The 22,511-nt window shown below is 42.5% G+C and overlaps 2 protein-coding genes across 3 annotated transcripts in view; one reads left to right on the top strand and one right to left on the bottom strand.

Annotated features, from left to right (window-relative positions):
- Window positions 1-6,659, top strand: part of LOC115226123 — a 101,786-nt gene extending 95,127 nt beyond the window's left edge. The window contains exons 7-12 of the mRNA XM_029797109.2: window positions 534-635; window positions 2,694-2,839; window positions 3,722-3,881; window positions 4,389-4,501; window positions 4,994-5,075; window positions 6,598-6,659. Of these exons, the coding sequence (XP_029652969.1) occupies window positions 534-635; window positions 2,694-2,839; window positions 3,722-3,881; window positions 4,389-4,501; window positions 4,994-5,075; window positions 6,598-6,651 (657 nt within the window). The 3' untranslated portion in view covers window positions 6,652-6,659. The remainder of the gene's footprint in view (window positions 1-533; window positions 636-2,693; window positions 2,840-3,721; window positions 3,882-4,388; window positions 4,502-4,993; window positions 5,076-6,597) is intronic.
- A 10,971-nt stretch (window positions 6,660-17,630) lies between these two features.
- Window positions 17,631-22,511, bottom strand: part of LOC115226139 (sodium- and chloride-dependent GABA transporter ine-like) — a 103,269-nt gene continuing 98,388 nt past the window's right edge. For both annotated transcript variants that reach the window (XM_029797128.2, XM_029797130.2), the window contains 3 exons: window positions 20,944-21,044; window positions 19,786-19,956; window positions 17,631-17,787 (listed from right to left, as the gene is read on the bottom strand). In XM_029797128.2, the coding sequence (XP_029652988.1) occupies window positions 17,674-17,787; window positions 19,786-19,956; window positions 20,944-21,044 (386 nt within the window). In that variant the 3' untranslated portion in view covers window positions 17,631-17,673. The remainder of the gene's footprint in view (window positions 17,788-19,785; window positions 19,957-20,943; window positions 21,045-22,511) is intronic.

Below are 22,511 nucleotides of genomic sequence, written 5' to 3'. Positions count from 1 at the left end.
GCTTCTTAGGTCCAACTTTTCTCTCAAGGTACTTACACTCTGTCGATTATGAACACTGACATTACACATCCATCGGAGCATACTGGCTTCATTTCTTGCGAGCTTACGCATATCCTCAGCAGTCACAGCCCATGTAGCATGGCTGTTCGTACACATGCATCATACAGTCTGCCTTTTACTCTGAGCGAGAGGCCTTTTGTCACCAGCAGGGGTGAGAGCTCTCTGAACTTTGCCCAAGCTATTCTTATTCTAGCAGTTACACTTTCAGCACACCCATCCCCGCTACTGACTTGGTCACCTAGGTAGCGGAAGCTATCAACTACTTCTAGTTTTTCTCCCTGGAACGTGGTAGAAGTTGGTGTGCAAGATTTTTTTATGTGAAGTCATGTGTTGAAACACATATTTCGGCAATAAAAACCCACGCACTATATATTTGGTGTTATTTATTCCTTACATAAATCCTGTTTGTATGTATTTATATCATTATCAATGAATGTCCAGCCATATGTAAGTATATTTCCATTATCTTTCAGCGAGTCATGATGCAAATTGTCCAAGAATTATGTAAAAGACCAGGCTTGAACAGAACTGGCTTCGATATGCCAACCATTTTTGTACCATCCTTGTGTGCACGAGTAAGTACTCCTTTCTATTTGTTGTTTAACCCCCATGTCATCCTCAATGAAGCTGACCTATGATCAAAGAGGCTCTAGCTATGACCATCTGATGTATTCTCTGTGGGATTGAGCCAATAACTTTGTGGCAGTCATACTTGCAACCATAGATGTATATATAAGAATTCTTTGCGTAATAGGATAAAAAGCCAAGGCTGTATGAAGCATCTTCTATCTATAAATGCTGTAATATCTACAGAGCCTTGGTTTGTTATCTTATTATGCAAAAAATTCTTATATACACTCGCAAGACATAGAACCCTTTATTCGCAAAATCACTGAATCTGGAACTTAACTATGGTCTGTTTATGGCACTTATTCAGCATTACCTGACACCTTTGGGTCTCATCATCGTTTAGCGTCCGCTTTCTATGCTAGCATGGGTTGGACAGTTCAACTGGGGTCTGTGAAGCCAAAAGGCTGCACCAGGCCCAGTCTGATCTGGCAGTGTTTCTACAGCTGGATGCCCTACCTTACGCCAACCACTCCGTGAGTGCTTTTTACGTGCCGGTGGCACGGGGCAGTGCTGGCAACGGTCACGAACAGATGGTTCTCTTACCGGCACTGGTAACTCGGCTGCAATTTCCATTGATCGATTCTGATTCTCACTTGCCTCGACAGGTCTTCACAAGTAGAGTCTTGTGTCCCAAGAAGGGAAGGTATGCATAAGTAGGCTGGCTCCATCCCATGCAGAAGGCCACGGGTTATGGTCTCACTTGTCCTGCCGGGTCTTCTTGCGCACAACATACTTCCAGAGGTCTCGGTCTCTAGTCATTTCCTCAGTGAGACTTGAAGGTCGTGCTTCACCACCTCGTCCCATGTATTCCTGGGTCTGCCTCTTCCACTAGGGTGTGGCACTTTTTCACACAACTATCTTCAGCCGTTCTCGTCACATGACCATACCAGCGCAAACGTCTCTCTTGCACACCACAACTGATGCTTTTCTCTCACGGTACTTACACTCTGTCGATTATGAACACTGACATTACACATCCATCGGAGCATACTGGCTTCATTTCTTGCGAGCTTACACATATCCTCAGCAGTCATGGCTGTTCGTACACATGCTTCATACAGTCTGCCTTTTGTCACCAGCAGAGGTAAGAGCTCTCTGAACTTTGCCCAGGCTATTCTTACTCTAGCAGTTACACTTTCAGCACACCCACCCCCGCTACTGACTTGGTCACCTAGATAACGGAAGCTATCAACTACTTCTAGTTTTTCCCCCTGGAAAGTGACGGAAGTTGTTTTCTGCAGATTATTGCTCCTGAGCATCTGCCACATACAAAAACTATCTTCCCAATTAGCCTTCCTTTGACATTGCTGCACCTCTTATGTGTCCATAGCCTACACTGGGTACATCTTATGGAGTTTCTTCCTACACCTCTCAATATCAGCATTATGCCTTGTATATATTTCGTCAAAACGAAAACGAGAGGGATTTGGAATATCCTTTCAGTGTGTGAGTAGTGGCCATGCTGGGGAATTTTTAAAAACCATGTTCACTTTTCTCACAGGTTCCATGAGAAACAAGATGGCCGTCAGGGATTGTTGTAAAGGGAGGTAACTTGGTCTGGCGTATATAATGGGTTGTCGGTGCCGATTTATAGTAGCTTACCGTTCCAGGCACCTCGTTTGCCTGTCCCCTCTGTGTTTAGAAATAAAAGTAGATACTCTTTATTCCTTTCAGCACTGCCTTTAGTCGAGCAAATCGACCCCAGGACTTTTCTGTCGGTCTCTTTTGCCGAACCGCTAAGCTACTGGGGTGTAAACGCATCAGTTGTCAAGCGATGTTGGTGGGGTACACATACATACGACGGCCTTCCGTCTACCAAATCCACTCACAAGGCTTTGGTCGGCCCGAGATATATACGTCTTCTAATGAAGACACTTGCCCAAGGTGTCACGCAGTGGGACTGAATCTGGAACCATGTGGTTGGTAAGCAAGCTACTTACCACACAGCCACGCCTATGATGTTTTTTTTTTTTTTAATTTATATTGATTTTGTGTACTTGCAGACGAACAGGTGTGTGAACCAAATAGAAGAAGTGTGCAAAGACATAGAGAAAACGATCAACTTAACCGTCCAAAACACATTAAATACGCTGGAGAAAGACTGCCACGACATCGCCAGCATGATCGAGAACAAACTGGTGGATGACATGTGAGTCTTTTTTACTGTTTTTCTTTCAGAAGGGAAAAAAATCTGTGAAACCCATCCTCTGCCATTGTGGGTGATCCTCATAGAAATATTGGTTAAATGTTGAAAAGACCTGTAATCTGCAGCAGAAGGTTTAAGACCGATCCTCCTTATTTCTCACAAAGGGATTAAGTTGATTACATCGACCCCCCCCAAAGGATATAAGGCAAGGCCAATCTTGGCGGAATTTGAACCCAGATTTACAGCATCAGTTGTCGAGGGGGGGAACAAGCATATATATACGACGGGCTTCTTTTCAGTTTCCATCTACCAAATCCACTCAAAAGGCTTTGGTTGGCCCAAGGCTATAGTAGAAGACACTTGTCCAAGGTGCCACGCAGTGGGACTGAACCCGGAACCATGTGGTTGGTAAGCATTTAACTTCTATCAAATCCACTCACAAGGCCTTGGTCGGCCCGGGGCTATAGTAGAAGACACTTGCTCAAGGTGCCACGCAGTGGGACTGAACCCGGAACCATGTGGTTGGTAAGCATTTAACTTCTATCAAATCCACTCACAAGGCCTTGGTCGGCCCGGGGCTATAGTAGAAGACACTTGCTCAAGGTGCCACGCAGTGGGACTGAACCCGGAACCATGTGGTTGGTAAGCATTTAACTTCTATCAAATCCACTCACAAGGCCTTGGTCGGCCCGGGGCTATAGTAGAAGACACTTGCCCAAGGTGCCACGCAATGGGACTGAACCCGGAACCATGTGGTTGGTAAGCAAGCTACTTACCACTCCTCTATACATGATGCATCGCAAGAAAAATGCCTCTTATTAACAGAATAATCAAACAAATTAATGCTAACGAGGTCACTAATTACTCTCTTAATTCCGTTTACAGAAATTCCAGGAAATACAACCGCAAAGCAATATTCCACCAAATAATTCTGGTCCTCTTCAGTTTTGCGCTTCCCATGTTCCTGCTTCTGATGTCAAACTTAAGTGAACCCCTTTTCTCCTTGGCAGGCAGCTCCCTAAAGGAAACCCTCATTTCTTACACTGTGAGTAGCATTTATTTTTATTGGCCATCTTTTCTTTTTTGTGCCTTGGTAGATCTCTATATTCCAACTGTGACCATCCCGTCTTTTATTCAGGCATAGTGTACCTAGGACTACATTGTCTAACGCGTTCTCCCTTATTGTTGTTTAGCCCCAGGCAGACCTATGCTCCAACTGTGACCATCCTGTCTTTTATTCAGGCATAGTGTATCTAATGTGTCCTTTCTTGTTGTTTAGCCCCAGGTAGACCTATGATCAAAGATGTTCCAGCTGTGACCATCCTGTCTTTTATTCAGGCATAGTGTATCTAGGACTACATTATCTAATGTGTTCTTAGCTTTGGTCACAGGTCTACTGACATGGGCAGGCACATCAGACAATATAGTCCTAGATACACTCTGCCTGAATAAAAGACAGGATGATCGTAGGACTCCTGAATCAGGACAGACCCGTGGTTAAACATCCGCAATTGCTCTACTAATGTCAACCTCATCTCTTTTTTTTTTGCAGATTCCCTTAAGAACCTTCTGGAATATATTCACAGAGGATTTCCGGTTCTACATTTCCATTGGGACCATCGTTCTATCCTTGCTCTTCCTCATCACAGCGAGGTTTAGTTTCAGGTAGGTACAGACCCAACTGGAGCAGCAGTCTCCAGTTTGCATTTTTTTTATTATTCTATATATTACTGTTGTACTTGTTTTAGTCGTGTGGTTATGGCCATGCTGGAGCACCGCCTGTAGTCGAGCAAATCAACCCTAGGACTTGTTCTATTGGTCTCTTGCCAAACCGATAAGTTGCGGAGATGTAAATGCACTGACATACGACGGGCTTCTTTCAGTTTCCGTCTACCAAATCCACTCACAATGCCTTGGTCAGCCCAAGGTGCCACGCAGTGGGACTGAACCCGGAACCATGTGGTTGGTAGGCAAGCTACTTACCTCACAGCAACTCCTGCACCTATATTCTCATTTAAAAAAAATCATCTCTGGCTAATAAGTACCAGTGAAAAACTGGGGTCAATGTAATTGACTTAACCTTCCCCCAATGTCAGGCCTTGTGCCCGTAGAAGAAAGGATTATCATTATTTCACTGTCTTTCTTTTGTCATTCCAGGAAAAGGACCTGTTTAAGTCGTAAACAGAAGTACGTCCTCCAAGAGTACCAAGACTTTGTCAAATCCTCAGTCAAGAAGAAGGTAAGCTGTTCTGCTTCAAGTAGACACCTTTCTTTTAGTTGTTCCAAACCAAATCCTAGGCCTCACATATTTCTTCCCTTTTTTTTTTCTAAAGATTTATTCACTGCAAACACTAAGTTTGTTGTATTTATTGTCTTACAATTTACCTGGTGACACAAACTGGAAAAAGACTCTGTGTGATGCATTCCTCTGGACATTCATTGATAATGATATATATATAAATAGGATTAATCTAATAAATAAATAAGACCAAATATATAGTGCGTGTGTTTTTATTGTCAAAATATATGTTTCAAAACATGACATCACATAAAAAAAAAAATCTTGCACAACAGATCAGCATCCGTTCTCCATGCTACCATGGGTCGACCGGGGAGCCAGAAGGCTGCACCAGGCTCCAGTCTGATCTGGCAATGTTTCTACAGCTGGATGCCCTTCATAACGCCAACCACTCCGAGAGTGTATTTTGTGAGTCTGGCATTGGTCACGGTCAGATTGGTGCATTTTACATGCCACCTGCACTATATAGGCGCAGGAGTGGCTGTGTGGTAAGTAGCTTGCTAACCAACCACATGGTTGGTTTGTTCACATCCCTGTAACGTAACAGTTCAGCAAGAGGCTGATAGGGTAAGTATCAAACTTTAAAGAAAAGAAAGTCCTGGGGGTCAATTTCTTCGACTAAGCACTGCCCCAGCATGGCCTTGGCTGAAAGTAATAAAAGAAGACCTGCAAATGTCCCTGCCCCAGGGTATATCAATAAGAGAAAGGGGCAAATTCAAGAAGCAATTATTAAAAAACAAAAAAATTTTAAATATTCCTTACACCCCTCCTACACAAATTTTTCCAAGTTTTGACACTTTAGAGACATCAGATCTTTTCGGTCTTGTATTTTGATTCAAAAGATCTGATGTCTCTAAAGTGTCAAAACTTGGAAAAAATTTGTGTAGGAGGTGTAAGGAATATTTAAAATTTTTTTGTTTTTTAATAATTGCTTCTTGAATTTGCCCCTTTCTCTTATTGATATACCCTGGGGCAGGGACATTTGCAGGTCTTCTTTTATTACTTTCAGCCAAGGCCATGCTGGGGCAGTGCTTAATCGAAGAAATTGACCCCAGGACTTTTTTTTTCTTTAAAGTTTGATACTTACCCTATCAGCCTCTTGCTGAACTGTTACGTTACAGGGATGTGAACAAACCAACCATGTGGTTGGTTAGCAAGCTACTTACCACACAGCCACTCTTGCGCCTATTATTATTATTATTATTTATTTTAAGGAAGTAATTGTTTTACCTTTACTATATAAAATCTTGGTTATAATATTCTTGTGACGAGATAAGTTAATTATGTATTGGAATAGTGTTCCCTAATATTATTATGTTATATATAAATATAGGCACACTCAGTCTGGTTTCTACGGCAACCACTCCGAGAATGTTAATTCTTATTGGTGGCTTGTATATATATGAGGAATGTCTGTATGTAATACATTATTATTATTAATAATTTTTTATTTCTCTTTCAGCAAAAACTTTACCAAGAATACCTGAAACAAAGCATAGGAGACCACGATTTGTAAAACGGGAGAAAGAAATAACAGCATGCTTCTTTTGTGGGGGTCGGTCATGGGATCTATAATTACTTCCCTCTTTTATAATTTGATCTGGGCTGCCTTCCTTTTTTTTTTCCCCCCCTGAGCTTCCGTTAAGATTTAATACAATTACTTAGGCATTGTTTCACTGTTGGTGTTCCTTAGACCTTTCTAGTTGCATGATGGGCCAGTTTGTATAAGATGGTTAGCTGCCTTTAAGTTCAGAAGGTTGCCTTGTATTAGAAAGGATTATTGCGGTGACCTGTTGGGATTTAGTTCTATGTCTCGAACACCACGTTAATTAACATGAAAATTATTTTACTAAATTCTTCCTTACTTACAATTAATTGAAACAAAATAATTTAACCCTTTTGTTACCAACCCGGCTCTGTAGTACAAATGTCTTGTTTTCAGTTAGAATATACCACAATTTATGTTCCTAACACTGGCTGAATGGTAACTAAGTTATTTTACTAAATTCTTTGTTATATCTAAAGTAATTAAAAGAAACACAGAGCATCTCAAAATAAATACAGTAACAAAAGGGTTAATTAATGAAAAAGATATTTTACTGAATTCTTCCTTACTTGTAATTAATTAAAAGTTAATGATGTGAAATAAAATCTTTCATCAGCATTTCTTGTTGATTCATATTCCTCCAAACTCTAGATTAGTTAATAATGATAAACAGTTGAATGTTTAGAAATGGGACAAGACAGCAATGTTTCGAATTTGCTGAAACCTGGAGATGATATCATGTGAGGCGGACGCAAACGAAGGTAAGGTTAATGTGGTAAGAAGCTTGCTTACCTTGGGCAAGTGTTTTCTATTATAGCCTCAGGCTAACCAGAGAATCAGAAACTGAATGAAGCCTGTCATACACTGGTGTGTTAGACCGATCGAATAAGTACTGGACTTTAAAAAAAACGTGTCAATTCATTTAACTAAATGGTCATATTCTGATTGAAAGAAGGATGAAATTAAAGGCACATGGTCAGGGTTTCAATCGCTAGACCAGGCAGTGCATTGTTGGCTGCTTACAGACTGTTTTAATCCTTAGAGTATTCAGTGAGCTAACCTAAAAAAAAAGATAAGGGGTGGAAATATAAGCTTGTAAGGACTAGCAACTAAAGGTGGCAGAATTGTTATAATGAGTGATCTCGAAACTTAAAGCCTTGTGTCTATAGGAGAAAGGGTTACTATGATTAAAATGCCTTGTGGTATTTAGTTGTAATCCTTCAAAGTTCTACCCTCTTTTGTTTTATGTGGCCATGCAACAGCTGTGATATTAAACTCACCCCTTCTCTACCAGTTAAGGGCGTTGGGAAGACAGTGACCATTTCTAAGAACTGACAATCTATCTATCCATCCATGCCAGTACCAACTCAGTTTAGCTGTAATGGCTTTTTTTGGGGGGGTCTCTTTTACGTGTCCTGTGTATCATACATGGTACACGAAACATACTTCCCTGGCATCCATACATATATGATGCACATTCTATGGGTCCTGTTACGAAATATTACTCAGAAAACAAAGCTGGACAGACTTATGAAAATGCTTTGCACAGGAAAAGGGGGTTAATGTCACAGAAAGCTTGATATGGGGGCAAAATGGCTGAGGTCCTTTCAAGTGTTGGCCCTCATGGAGGCAAGTCAGTCTTTTTATCTGCTTGCGTGCAGCCACATTTTGGTGGAAATAGCAATTGTAACATGCCGAGTCAAATGGTTATTAGGCCTGGTTTGGTATATGAATACTGTTAATGCATTTATATGCAACACAGTATGTTGTGCTTAAGAAGACTCGCCAGATACAAGCACCCATTACACTCTTGGAGTGGTTGGCTTTCGGCTGTAGAAAAACATGCCAGATCAGACTGGAGTCTTGGGCAACGGATCTCAATGAAACATGTCTGATATGTGTTACCTTCAACCAATAGAGTGACTTGGGCCTTATGAAAGAAAAGCTTTAACTCAGAACATACGAATCAAGGGTTGTCAGCTGGAAACTAAGAGGAACATTTAGGATAGACTTTGTACAGGCAAGGGGTTGATGGGACCCATTAATGTCGAAATCCAGGTTGGCCAGCAAAAGGACAGTAATAGAAAAAATTTTTCTTAACTTACCAAAGGCAATTATAGGTTTCAGTTCTGCTTCTATGAGAGATTTGATGGAATTTAACAAGAAAAATAACTTTTTTATAATTCTCTTCCCAAACATGCTTCGACACCCACCTTCCCCCGAATAAAGATTTTTTTTTTTTTTAAAAGCCACCGCAGAGATCAACGTAACCCTTTCCATCCCGAATAACAACTACTCACAACCTCGTTGCACAGATGTTTCCAGGCTGGGTGGGGCCACCACTAATCATTCGTGGCAGTGACTCGATCCAAGAAGGTATTTTCTATTTCTATGGGTCCTGTCAACAAATTCAATAAATAAACTAATGTATATTATAGAAAAAATAAATAAATATTCTTGCAAAACATAAAAAAAAACGTGTTTGTTTTTCTTTCTAAAATGTTCTGCTTCCAGTGAGTAATTTTGGACATAATTTTTTTTTGATGTCCATTGATGATTGGGGTTTTGTAATCGGCCTTGTGGTGATGGGTTCAACTCTACTGCACAGCACAGTGAGTAAAGAAGCTTGAGAGATATACAGCTCTCTCTCTCTCATATATAATTAAGGGTATCTGAAGGATAGCAGTCGGAATTTGACTCTAAAACCACAACAAGTATTTATACAGCACCAGGAGAGAAGATAAATTAAACTGGCCAAAAATTATTGGATATATATATATAGGCGCAGGAGTGGCTGTGTGGTAAGTAGCTTGCTAACCAACCACATGGTTCCGGGTTCAGTCCCACTGCGTGGCACCTTGGGCAAGTGTCTTCTACTATAACCTCAAGGCCTTGTGGATGGATTTGGTTGAAAGAAGCCTGTCATCTGTGGTTTGGCAAAAGGAGAATCCACCGTCGTGATCTCATGAAAGTTTATGAGAACTCGATGACTGGCATCCGTGCTAGTGGAGCGCTAAGAGTACCATACGAGTGAGATCGTTGCCAGAGCAACAAGCTACCACCCACTACACTCTCGGAGTGGTTGGCGTTAGGAAGGGCATCTGCCAGATCAGATTTGAGTCTGGTTCGCCAGTCCTCAGTCAAATCGTCCAGCATGGAAAGCGGATGATGAGACTGGAGAGGAGTCAGGTTGCTGGTGTTCACTGGTAAAAGTGAAATTTCATCATCGTTTAACGTCCATTTTCCATGCTAGCATGGGTTGGACGGTTCAACTGAGGTCTGGGAAGCCCGAAGGCTGCACCAGGCCAGTCAGATCTGGCAGTGTTTCTACAGCTGGATGCCCTTCCTAACGCCAACCACTCTGAGAGTGTAGTGGGTGATTTTTATGTGCCAGACGAGGCTGGCGAACGGCCACGCTCGGATGGTGTTATGTGCTAGACGAGGTTGGCAGACGGCCATGCTCGGATGGTGTTTTTATGTGCCACCGACACAGGTGCCAGACGAGGCTGGCGAACGGCCACGATCGGATGGTGTTTGTTACGTGCCGACAGCACGGAGGCCAGTCGATGCGGTACTGGCTACGGCCACGTTCGGATGGTTTTCTTGTGTGCCACAAAGATACAAATTCCATTGATGTTCATCGATTTTGATTTGATTTGACATCGAATAAACAGTCAGCCACCAGAATGACGGATTTTGGTGTGTATCTAGCTCTGTCGAGGGTAGACTCGTAAATTACTGTCAAAATCCACCGTCAGTTATGGTTTGGGCAGCTGGAATGTCTCCTTGGGTGTGTGTAGATAGAAGCAGGAAAATACTAATGGTGTGCTGTGAGTCCTCAGCTGTAACCTACACCAGTGTCGCATGACCAGCCCACTCACAAGTACAGCAATATCAATGGAAATTGCAGTTGTGAACCCCAGTGCTGGTAGCACGTAAAAAGCACTCATGGAGTGGTTGGCATTAGGAAGGGCATCCAGCTGTAGAAACACTGACAGATCAGATGTGGGCCTGGTGCAGCTTCCCGGTCACACCAGCATGGAAGGCAGATGTTAAAAGACGATGAAATATTACAACAGAGAAAATTAACACCCAGACTACGTTCCTAGTGCCCCTACCATCACAAACATAGACCCCTTTCTAAAATAAATCCAAAACAACCTAATGGACCCATTTTTTTGTTGTTTTTACATGAATCGCCCGCCCCCATTACTTTTCTACTACACCACCCACTTTGAGAGCCACTGATATAAAAAATATCAACGTTTCATTATTTTGTCGTTATACATATATAATCAAGAGGTGAGAATGAAAACACTATACAGTGATGAACTTACACTCCGACATCTTGACCAAGACAGGGAGGTAAAGAGTGATTATAAGGGGTGACCAGATATGGAGAGAATGATTCAATAGACAGATAAAACCTTGAGTTTAAACAAACAAAATATACATGTAAAAAAAGAGAAGACAAACTTAACATTTTCAGATGATTAACAATCAAGTATGAATATATATATTTTTATAGAGCAAACTTACAGATTATGTAGACGCGAAGCATTAGAAGAAAAAAGGCTCGACAGCTGTTTCTGGGGGTTTGGACTTACTTCAGAAATTTGCAGCCGGTAATGGAATCAAATAAATATTGGTAAATTCCAGAGCCTCCTTCGTCAGGGTGGAGAAATAAGAGATTAATGTATCAGGTCATTATGCAGGGAAATGGTTTCAAATTTTGCCACAAGGGCAGTGGTTTTGGGGAGAGGGTTCAACTGGTACTTATTTTATCGACCCTGAAAGGTAAAGATGGATAAAATACCGCTGAGCATTTAGCCTGGCATGCTACCGATTCCACACAAGGCCCAAAATTTAGTGGGAAGGGACCAGTTAATTACACCGACCCCAGTGTTTAACTGATACTTATTTTATTGACCCTGAAAGGCAAAGTGAACCTCGACGGAATTTGAACTCAGAACATAACGGCAGACGAAATACCTATTTCTTTATTACCCACAAGGGGCCAAACACAGAGGGGACAAACAAGGACAGACATAGGTATTAAGTCGATTACATCGACCCCAGTGCGTAACTGGTACTTAATTTATCGACCTTGGCGGAATTTGAACCCAGAACGTAATGGCAGATGAAATACCTATTTCTTTATTACCCACAAGGGGCTAAACACAGAGGGGACAAACAAGGACAGACATAGGTATTAAGTCGATTACATCGACCCCAGTGCGTAACTGGTACTTAATTTATCGACCCCGAAAGGATGAAAGGCAAAGTCGACCTCGGCGGAATTTGAACTCACAACATAACGCAGACGAAATACCACCAGGCATTTTATCAGTTCACCATCTTAATAATAATTTCATTCATTTACCACGAGGGTGACGGATGAGAGGGAGAAGACAGAGAGTGTTGGGGTTTACATATAATAATGGAGTATAGGCACAAGAGTGGCTGTGTGGTAAGTAGCTTGCTTACCAACCGCATGGTTCGGGGTTCAGTCCCACTGCATGACACATTGGGCAAGTGTCTTCTACTATAGTCTCAGGTCAATCAATAAGAATTCTCTGCACGACATCGTGAGGTATATTTGCTACTGTAGGCCCAGGGAAACATCTTCTCCAGCTGGCTTTAGGCACACTTTCTGTGCCCTTTCGGTATTTGCAGAGGGAAGCCATCCTTCCCTACGTTGACCTGGAAGGATTCCCTTTGTCCAAGTATAAGACGGTCCCGTGTTGCTTGAATCTAATTTTTGACAAAAAAAAAAAAAAGGGTATTTCACAATATTGGCACGTGGGGAGGGGCAGCACTCACCTGGTGTTTATTTCATTGACCCCTGAAAGGGAGAAAAGCAAATCTGATCGCAACAGGATTTGAACTCAATAATATTAAAAAAAAGAGCAACTGAAATCAAAAAATTTTGGGTTTTTTTTATTGATGGAAAAAAAATATTGATTTTTTTAAGCAAATTTGATTTCGATGTTGATGATAAACTAAGAAAAAAAAAAGGTGTTCCATGACCCCCCCTCCCCTTTTTTTAGTCACCTGATATTTATGCTTGAAATAGTAGCCAAATATTTCTCAAATGCCTTATAATGCATAAAGGAAAAGAAGGCAACTGAATAATGTGTTCTTGGACATGGACAATATGGTGTGTTGGTCATGGTTGGAATATCTTTCATCGGGGTAAACAACAAGAAAGAACACATTAGATGATGTAGTCCTAGATGCACTATGTCTGAATAAAAGACAGGATGGTCACAGGTCTGGCCTAGAGTTACATAATGGATGCCGTACAGTGAACTATACCACACGGTGGTACCTACTGACGGCTAAGTAGACTGGACTGGACTGTTGACAGTTGTATTATTCATGTCCAAGGCATAGGAGTGGCTCTGTGGTAAGTAGCTTGTTTACCAACCACATGGTTCCAGGTTCAGTTCCACTGCATGGAACCTTGGGCAAGTGTCTTCTACTATGTCCTCTGGAACACCACAGTCTTATGAGTGGGTTTGATAGACGGAAACTGAAAGAAGCCCGTCATATATGTGTCTGTGTCTGTCCCCCCAGCATCGCTTGACAACCGATGCTGGTGTGTTTACGTCGCTGTAACCTAACGGTTCCGCAAAAAGAGACCGATAGAATAAGTCCTGTGGTCGCAGTGCTCCAGCATGGCCACAGTCAAATGACTGAAACAAAGAAAAGAGCATCCGTTCTTGGCATAGTGTATCTTGGTTTTCACTACACAGTGTGTTGTTATAACGACGGGTTCTATTTTGAGAGATATTTGGCTGCTTTTTCTAGCATGTTGAGCAACTGTATAGAGGTTCCCCATATGGATTCAAGGGGTCGGTCTGGAGCAGGGTGTAAGGGGTCAGGATATTAAGGATTCGTGAACAGGTGCAGGCGTAGCTGTGTGGTAAGAAGCTTGCTTCCTCACCACATGGTTCCAGGTTCAATCCCACTGCACAGTGCCTTGGGTGAATGTTGTCTGCTACATCCTTAAGCGGACCAAAGCCTTGTGAATGGATTTAGTAGACAGAAAGAAGCCCAACGCACACACATATGTATTAGTTAAGGTAAATCCCAACTGTTCCCTCTTAATTTCTCTGTCTGAAGAATTTGTATCAGGAAATTCATTCCATGTCTCAGTAACATATAAAAAACTTAGTAATTCCTATTGGTAAACGAAACATGTGGAATGGTGAATAAAAATTTTCAACTTTCTGTTTTGTATGTCTGTGGCTTCCCAGACCCCAGTTGAACCGTCCAATCCATGCTAGCATGGAAAGCGGACGCTAAACAACGACGATATATATTTGTATGTACTGAGAGCATGCCAGACAGTATTTTTAAACATATCTGGTGTCAGTAGCACAATCTTCAGGCACTGCCCACATGGCATAACAAACTTTTGTTGATCTTATCACAAAACAGTATAATATATACACACATATATATAAATTAGAGATAAAAGATGAATACAGGCGCAGGAGTGGTAAGCAGCTTGCTAACCAACCACATGGTTCCAGGTTCAGTCCCACTGCGTGGCACCTTGGGCAAGTGTCTTCTACTATAGCCTCGGGCCGACCGAAGCCTTGTGAGTGGATTTGGTAAACGGAAACTGAAAGAAGCCTGTCGTATATATGTGTCTGTGTTTGTTCCCCTAGCATTGCTTGACAACCAATGCTGGCGTGTTTACGTCCCCGTCACTTAGCGGTTCGGCAAAAGAGACCGAAAGAATAAGTCCCGGGGTCGATATGCTCGACTAAGGGCAGTGCTGAAGCAAGTAAAAGAGTACATATTTCTATTTATTTTTTTTACCTTAAATAATAAATGAGTTGTAGGAAGTAATCCTAATGTTTTAAGTTTCAAATTTAGTTAATGGAGTTTTTCTCTATAGGGAAAAACGTCATGGTCAGTTAGTTTCGTAAACAAAATACATCCATCTAAGCCTGACGAGTTACCTATACAGCTAAGCGCTTTATAGGTGCGAAACCAATGGTCACACTTTGACCGGCCATAACAAACACCCTTCTAAACGGAATCCTGCTCTAATCTTTTACAGATATCTGAACTACATGATGTATGTATGAAGAGGGTAGTAATACCATCTGGTTGATAAATGATGAAGAATTGGGCACCTTCTGTTTTCCGTCCATTTGTGCACTCAATATCCGATTGTCTGTGCATTTGTATATAGAAAAGGCAACATGTGTGTGTTTACGTCCCCGTAACTTAGCTTAGCGGTTCAGCAAAAGAGACTGATAGAATAAGTACTAGGCTTACACAGACTAAGCTCTGGGGTCAATTTGCTTGACTAAAGGCGATGCTCCAGCATGACCGAAACAAGTTAGAAGAGTAAAAGACTATATATATATATATATATGAAGGCGTAGGAGTGGCTGTGTGGTAAGTAGCTTGCTTACCAACCACATGGTTCTGGGTTCAGTCCCACTGCGTGCCGTCTTGGGTAAGTGTCTTCTACTATAGCTTCGGGCCAACCAAAGCCTTGTGAGTGGATTTGGTAGATGGAAACTGAAAGAAGCCCGTTGTGTATATATATGTGTGTGTGTGTGTTTGTTCCCCCAACATCGCTTCACAACCGATGTTGGTGTGCTTACGTCCCTGTAACTTAACGCTTCGGCAAAAGAGACCGATAGAATAAGTCCTGGGGGTTGATTTGTTCGACTAAAGGCGGCGCTCCAGCATGGCCACAGTCAAATGACTGAAACAAGTAAAAGAGAGTGGCTGTGCGGTAAGAAGCTTACTTCCCAACCACATGATTCCGGGTTCAGTCCCACCATGTGGCACCTTTGACAAGTGTCTTCTATTGTAGCCTTGAGCTGACCAAAGTGGATTTGGTAGATTGAAACTGATCGTGTGTGCGTTCTTCCCACTATCGTGTGACAACCAATGTTGGTGTGTTTACGTTCCCATAACTTAGCATAAGTCCAGGGGACGACTAAAAGGCAGTGCTCTAGCATGGCCACAGTCAAATGACTGAAAAATGTAAAGAAATATCTATAGTGTTGCTTTGAAATTTTGGTATAAGGCCACCAATGGGGAGGGAATCAGTTGATTACATCAACCCCAGTATTCAACTGGTACTTAAATTTATCAACCCTGAATGGAAGAAAGGCAAAGTCGACCTTGGTAGAATTTGAACTCAGAATGTAAAGATGGATGAAAGACCTCTAAGTATTCTGCCAGCTCACCGCCTGAGTGCCTGTGGCACACAAGAAATCCATCAGTGCCGTAGTCATGCGGTGGGCACATGACAAACACCATCCGATCGTGGCGTTCGCCAGCCTCATCTAGCACCTGTGTCGGTGTGGCACATAAAACAACCATCCGAAGACCCGGCAAGACTAGTCAGGCCATAACCCATGGCCCCTACCTGGGACGTAGTCAGTCCACCTGTGCATACCTTCCTCTTGTGACACTTGTGAAGACCTGTTGAGACAAGTGAAAATCAAAACAAATCAAAATAGATGAACATCAATGGAATTTGTATCTTTGTGGTACCAGTGCGGTGGCACGTGGCACATAAGAAAACCATCCGAACGTGCCGTAGCCAGTACCGCATCGACTGGCCTCCGCTGTGGGCACGTAACAAGCACCATCCGATCGTGGCCGTTTGCCAGCCTCATCTGGCACCTGTGTCGGTGGCACATAAAAACACCATCCGAGCGTGGCCGTCTGCCAGCCTCGTCTGGCACCTGTGTCGGTGGCACATAAAAACACCATCCGAGCGTGGCCGTCTGCCAGCTCGTCTGGCACCGTGTCGGTGGCACTAAAAAACAAAACCATCCGCGTGGCCGTCTGCCAGCCTCGTCTGGCACCTGTGTCGTTGCACATAAAAAACAACCATCCGAGCGTGGCCGTTTGCCAGCCTCGTCTGGCACCTGTATCGGTGGCACATAAAATCACCCACACACTCTCGGAGTGGTTGGCGTTAGGAAGGGCATCCGCTGTAGAAACACTGCCAGATCTGACTGGACTGGTGCAGCTTTCGGGCTCCCCAGACCCCAGTTGAACCGTCCAACCCATGCTAGCATGGAAAGCGGACGTTAAATGATGATGATGATGATGATGATGAAGGTGGGTGCTGAGTATATTCAAATTTTGGGAATGAAGTTGATAAAATTCAGGCTACATACGCTATGGCCAGTCAGAGGATGACCTTTGGTTTCACACCTATAATGTGCTTAGCAGTATAGGCTTCTTGTCAGACTGAAATGGCTGAAGGCACATAACCTCTCTACATGTGGAGGGAGGAGAATCTATATTTATGCCCCCTTTTCAAGCCGGGGTTTCTGTAGTGCATGTGTTCCCCCCCAGCTGGACAGGACACCAGTCCATCGCAGCGTTACTCAAGAAACAGAAAGAGTACAACAGGGGTCACCACCCCTATATATACATGTATGGAGCTGAAGATACTTACCAAAGGATTTGAACCTGGAACCCTGAGGTTGGAGAGAAAGCTTCTCAAGAAATCAGCCACACCTGTATCCTTTCCGTAAAATGGCAGTATTTGAAACCTGAAGAATTATTTAAGGGTTGATTGGTCAGTCATGGTGGGAATGGTCAAGTGTCGTCCTTAAGTTTTGAGATTATGCAAATTAGACTGGAGGAGATGCATAGAGTTTTCAAAGTCATGTGACCTAGGAATAGTCCTTTTTCCCCCCAACACCCCACCACCATGAGTCCCCCCCTGCCTCCAGGACTTCAGAGAGTCATAGTATGATATAATGAATCACGTTTCCCTGGGAAAAAAAAATTTGTAAATAAGAAAGAAAAAGTTTAAAAAAAAAAAAAAGTCATGTGACCATTGTCCACTCCAGCTCTGACAACCACGTGACCTTGTGCTCATGTGATTTGTGTCAACCAACAAGATGGTGATGACGATGACAGTATATATAAAATACAAAAAATATATATAACAAGAAAGAAAAATAGAAGGGCATGAAAGCCCACACTTCACATCGTTGAAGCTTTCAGTGTGTCCAAGTTTGGACGAGACCTCTCTTTGTTGCACAGTTCCATGGTCGTGCTTTCCTCCATGATGGGCGAGGTTAGAGAGTTGCGGAACTTCTGTAAAGGAAGGAAAAAAACAAGTGAAACCAGATACAGTCAATAGCAGAATGGAGACGAGAGAGGGAAAGAGTGTGTTATCATCACCATTTAATGTTCATGGAGCAGGTGTGGTAAGTAGCTTGCTTCCGAACCACATGGTTCCGGGTTCAGTCCCACTGCGTGGCACCTTGGGCAAGTGTCTTTTACTATAGCCTTAGACTGACCAAAGCCTTGAGAGTGGATTTAGTAGATGGAAACTGAAAGAAGCCCGCCGTGTTAGGCGCAGGCATAGCTATGTGGTAAGAAGCTTGCTTACCAACCACATGGTCCCAGGTTCAGTCCTACTGTGAGGCACCTTGGGCAAGTGTCTTTTACTGTAGCCTCAGGCTGACCAAAGCCTTGAGAGTGGATTTAGTAGACAAACTGAAAGAAGCCTGTTTGTGTGTATCTATATATATATACACAAAATTTACAGGACTGACCACTGAAAATGGACAGCCAATATGCTAAGCATAGACGTCAAATCGCCCTTACCATGAACAATGTGTTTTCACCAAAATGTAAAAATATGCAAGACAAATGAAAATATATAACATTAATTGATTAATATCAATTTCTACCCTTACTTAATTATATATAGACTAGCAGTATCGCCCGGCGTTGCTCGGATTTGTAAGGGAAATAACTATATAAGCATTTTTAGAGAGCTACTTTCCTTATAGATGCCAATTCGGGCTTTCTTAGCCATTTCTGTTTTGGTGTCTTCAAGCCATGAAGTCGTTGTTCTAAAAGAACGCTGGTCTCCTTGACAACGCTTTACGACGTTGATTTCCTTACACTCCCTTCCCCACAGCTTCACGAGGGAGGGAAGAAGGGGGAGAAGCAAACAGGTGCAGGTGTGACCATGGACGCCAACTCCGCCGCCATCGACACACGAAAAATTATGCATTAAAATGGAATAAAAAATGATGTTAAATTTTTTTTTAAATCGTAGACTCATCGTAGACGCGCGCTAATAGCCAGACGGGCTCGATATGAATCACGACTATAAGATACCCGAATTTGGTTAAACTGCACCGCAAAATGTGGGAGTAGTTAGGAATCTAAATCGAAGGGGACAGACACTCACACAACTACAGTTTTATATATATAGATATACTTTTGTGTCTGGGGAGAGTTATTTTCTTTTTGTGCCTTATGATTTAACAGACACACTGGTAAAATTTCCACTTTATTATTATTTTAGGAAAGTAAAAATAAAGAACAAGTGGAAATTTTACCGGTGACTGTGTTAAATTATAAGGCACAAAAAGAGAATGATTAAGACCCATGCCAAACCAGTACTGGGGCCTGGTCCAATCCACTGGCTTATCGGCTCCTGTCAAATCATCTAACCCATGCCAACATGGAAGATGGATGTTAAATTATGATGATGATAATAAGTATGTGTGTGTTTGTCTCCCACCACTGCTTGACAACTGGTGTGAATGTGATCACTTCCTTTGTTTCATTATGCCTGGCCAAATGTCCACCTTCAGGCACGTGGCCTAGTGGTTAGGGTGTCAGCATCATGATTGTAAGATTGTGGTTTCGATTCCTGGACCGGGTGACGCGTTGTGTTCTTGAGCAAAACACTTCATTTCACGTTGCTCCAGTTCACTCAGCTGGCAAAAATGAGTCACGCTGCGATGGACTGGCCTCCCATCCAGCTGGGGAACACATACGCCATTGAAACCGGGAAACCGGGCCCATGAGCCTGGTTAGGCTTTAAAAAGGGCACATTTTATGTTCACCTCACTCAGAAGGTCATCAACCTTTCGAACTACTGAAGCCATTTCTCAAGGACTACACGGCACCACCCAGATCCCTACCCATGTGCTATTTTGCTTGGGTTATGCCCTTTCTAGATCTTACTCTACAGGGTTGTTGCATAGCTGAAGAAGGTCCAAAGACCAGGGTAAATGAAAATAAAGCGGGGGAAGGGGTTCAAGTAGGGAAATTCAAGGTTACACATACCTGCCACAAGTTGTTCCCTTTAGAATTGTAGACAGCATCAATCATGCCCAAAGGGATACAAACGAGGGACAAAGAAGTAATGAACCATCCAATGCCTATTGCCCATTTCGGGTAGACGTAGCCACCCACTTCCAGGTCCGAGTACTGGATCATACTGAAGATCAAAATAGCCTGAAAAAGAGGGAATCATGTGTAATTGGGTTTATAGGGAGTATACTTTTTTACTCTAGGCACAAGGCCCAAAATTTTGGGGGAGGGGCCAGTCGATTAGATCGATACCAGTTCGCAAATGGTACTTAATTTATTGACCCCAAAAGGATGAAAGTCAAAGTTGACCTCAGAATGTAGTGGCAGACAAAAAACCTATTTCTTTACTACCCACAAGGGGCTAAACACAGAGTGGACAGACAAATGGATTAAGTCGATTATATCGACCCCAGTGCATAACTGGTACTTATTTAATCGACCTTGACGGAATTTGAACTCTGAACGTAAAGACAGATGAAATACTGCTAAGAATTTCGCCAGGCGTGCTAACGTTTCTTATTTCTTTACTACCCACAAGGGCAGACGAACGGATCAAGTCGATTATATCAACCTCAGTGCGTAACTGGTACATATTTAATCCTAGATACTCTGTGTTTGAATAAAAGACAGGATGGTCACAACTGGAACATCTTTGATCATAGGTGTGTCTGGATTAGGACTGACCTATAACTAAGCAACAAGGAATGACACATTAGATAATGTAGTCCTAGATACACAATGCCTGAATAAAAGACAGGATGGTCACAGTTGGAACATCCTTGATCATGATTCTACTGGATCAGGGATCAGGACTGACCTGGGGCTAAACAACAGCAATAAGGAAGGACACATTAGATAATGTAGTCCTAGATACACTATGCCTGAATAAAAGACAGGATGGTCACAGTTGGAACAACTTTGATCACGATTCTACTGGATCAGGGATCAGGACTGACCTGGGGCTAAACAACAGCAATAAGGAAGGACACATTAGATAATGTAGTCCTAGATACACTTTCTCTGAATAAAAGACAGGATGGTCACAGCTGGAACGTCTTCGATCATGATTCTATTGGATCAGGGATCAGGACTAACCTGGGGATGAACAACAACATGTAAGGCCATACTCACCAATATAAAGAGAGGAGAGACGTAGTACCAACAAAGGATGAAGAAAAACGAGGGAGCATTGCCTGTCATCTCTTGTATGTTTCTCCCAAGACGTTTGGCCCCTGCAATGCACAAAGAAAAGAAAAAAGGGTTATTATTGTTATCACTTATTATCATAAGCAGTGGGACTGAACCCGGAACCATGTGGTTGGTAAGCACCACACAGCCGCTCCTGTGTCTATATAGGTGGGAAAATTTGTGCAATGGTACCAAAAAAAATTTTCTTGTATACAGTTGACATGTGTGTCGTGAACTCGCTTTTGATTTGGCAGCCATAAAATTATCAACCATCGTACAAACAATAACTCTGAGCACCTTTTCAAACTCCACCTGTCTAACAACCGTGGACATATTTACAAAGTCAGAAAACAGCACAGCTCCTTTCATGACTTTCGGAAACATTTTTTCACGCTGAGTTGCTGAAGCATGGAACAAACTGCCGGAGCACTGCATCCTTCAAAACTTCCATGCTTCCTGAGAGATTCGCCAACACTACACCTGATCTTCTCCCCTCCATACACACATTGAAGCATGGAATAAACTGCCGGAGCACTGCATCCTTCAAAACTTCCATGCTTCCTGAGAGATTCGCCAACACTACACCTGATCTTCTCCCCTCCATACACACGTTGAAGCATGGAACAAACTGCCGGAGCACTGCATCCTTCAAAACTTCCATGCTTCCTGAGAGATTCGCCAACACTACACCTGATTTTCTCCCCTCCATACACACGCAAGCATGTATCTGACTCGTACATTGTTCGCTTTCCAGACATTTGTACATTACTGCATATACTCTATACACACTCTCTGACAAGTTGTGGTGCACCTGAGCACTGTATACAATAATTTCATTATTATTATTATAGACGCAGGGCTGTGTATGGGATGGATTGACATTCAGGAATCTATGGTTCTGTGAAATGATAGAAGCATCAGACCTGATAAAGTACGGAATGTTCACTGCATGGTGAAGTGATGTGGACGTTTTCCATTACTGTTCCCCCCCCCACCACTGCCAAGGAGACAAATGCTTCAAAAACATGCACAGTATGTAAAGCGAAAAAGAAACAACAAAACTAGGTTACCATCGTTCACAATGGGATTGAAGGATCGTCGCAATAAATGTGTGAATCTGAGAGGGGAATATGTTGAGTAAAGTCAAAATTAACTGATCTTTCTGTATTTTCTTTTATCCAAAGCCAGGAAGTTTCCAGTACAGCCTCGTATGTAATCATTACCATTTAATGTCCGCTTTCCGTGTTGGCATGGGTTAGACAGTCTGGCAAGCCAAGAAGCTGCACCAGGCTCTCATCTGATCTGGCAAGGTTTTTACATCCAGATGTCCTAACACTTGCTGGCTTTAAGGGTATCGCAAAAGACGAGGTTGGAGGCCCATCCTTCCGAGTTCTTTTACAGGGCCTAGTAAAACTGAAGGACCGCTGCAATCTCAGTGTGTGAATCTGAGAGAAGGAATATATTCAATACGTTCAGAATTAACTGATCCTCCTCAAATTTCTTGAACCCCA

This window comes from Octopus sinensis, linkage group LG29 (genome assembly GCF_006345805.1).
Source record: "Octopus sinensis linkage group LG29, ASM634580v1, whole genome shotgun sequence".
Taxonomy (NCBI): Eukaryota; Metazoa; Mollusca; class Cephalopoda; order Octopoda; family Octopodidae; genus Octopus; species Octopus sinensis.
The sequence above is the reverse complement of the archived record's forward strand: the minus strand, read 5'-3'. Positions and strand labels throughout refer to the sequence as shown.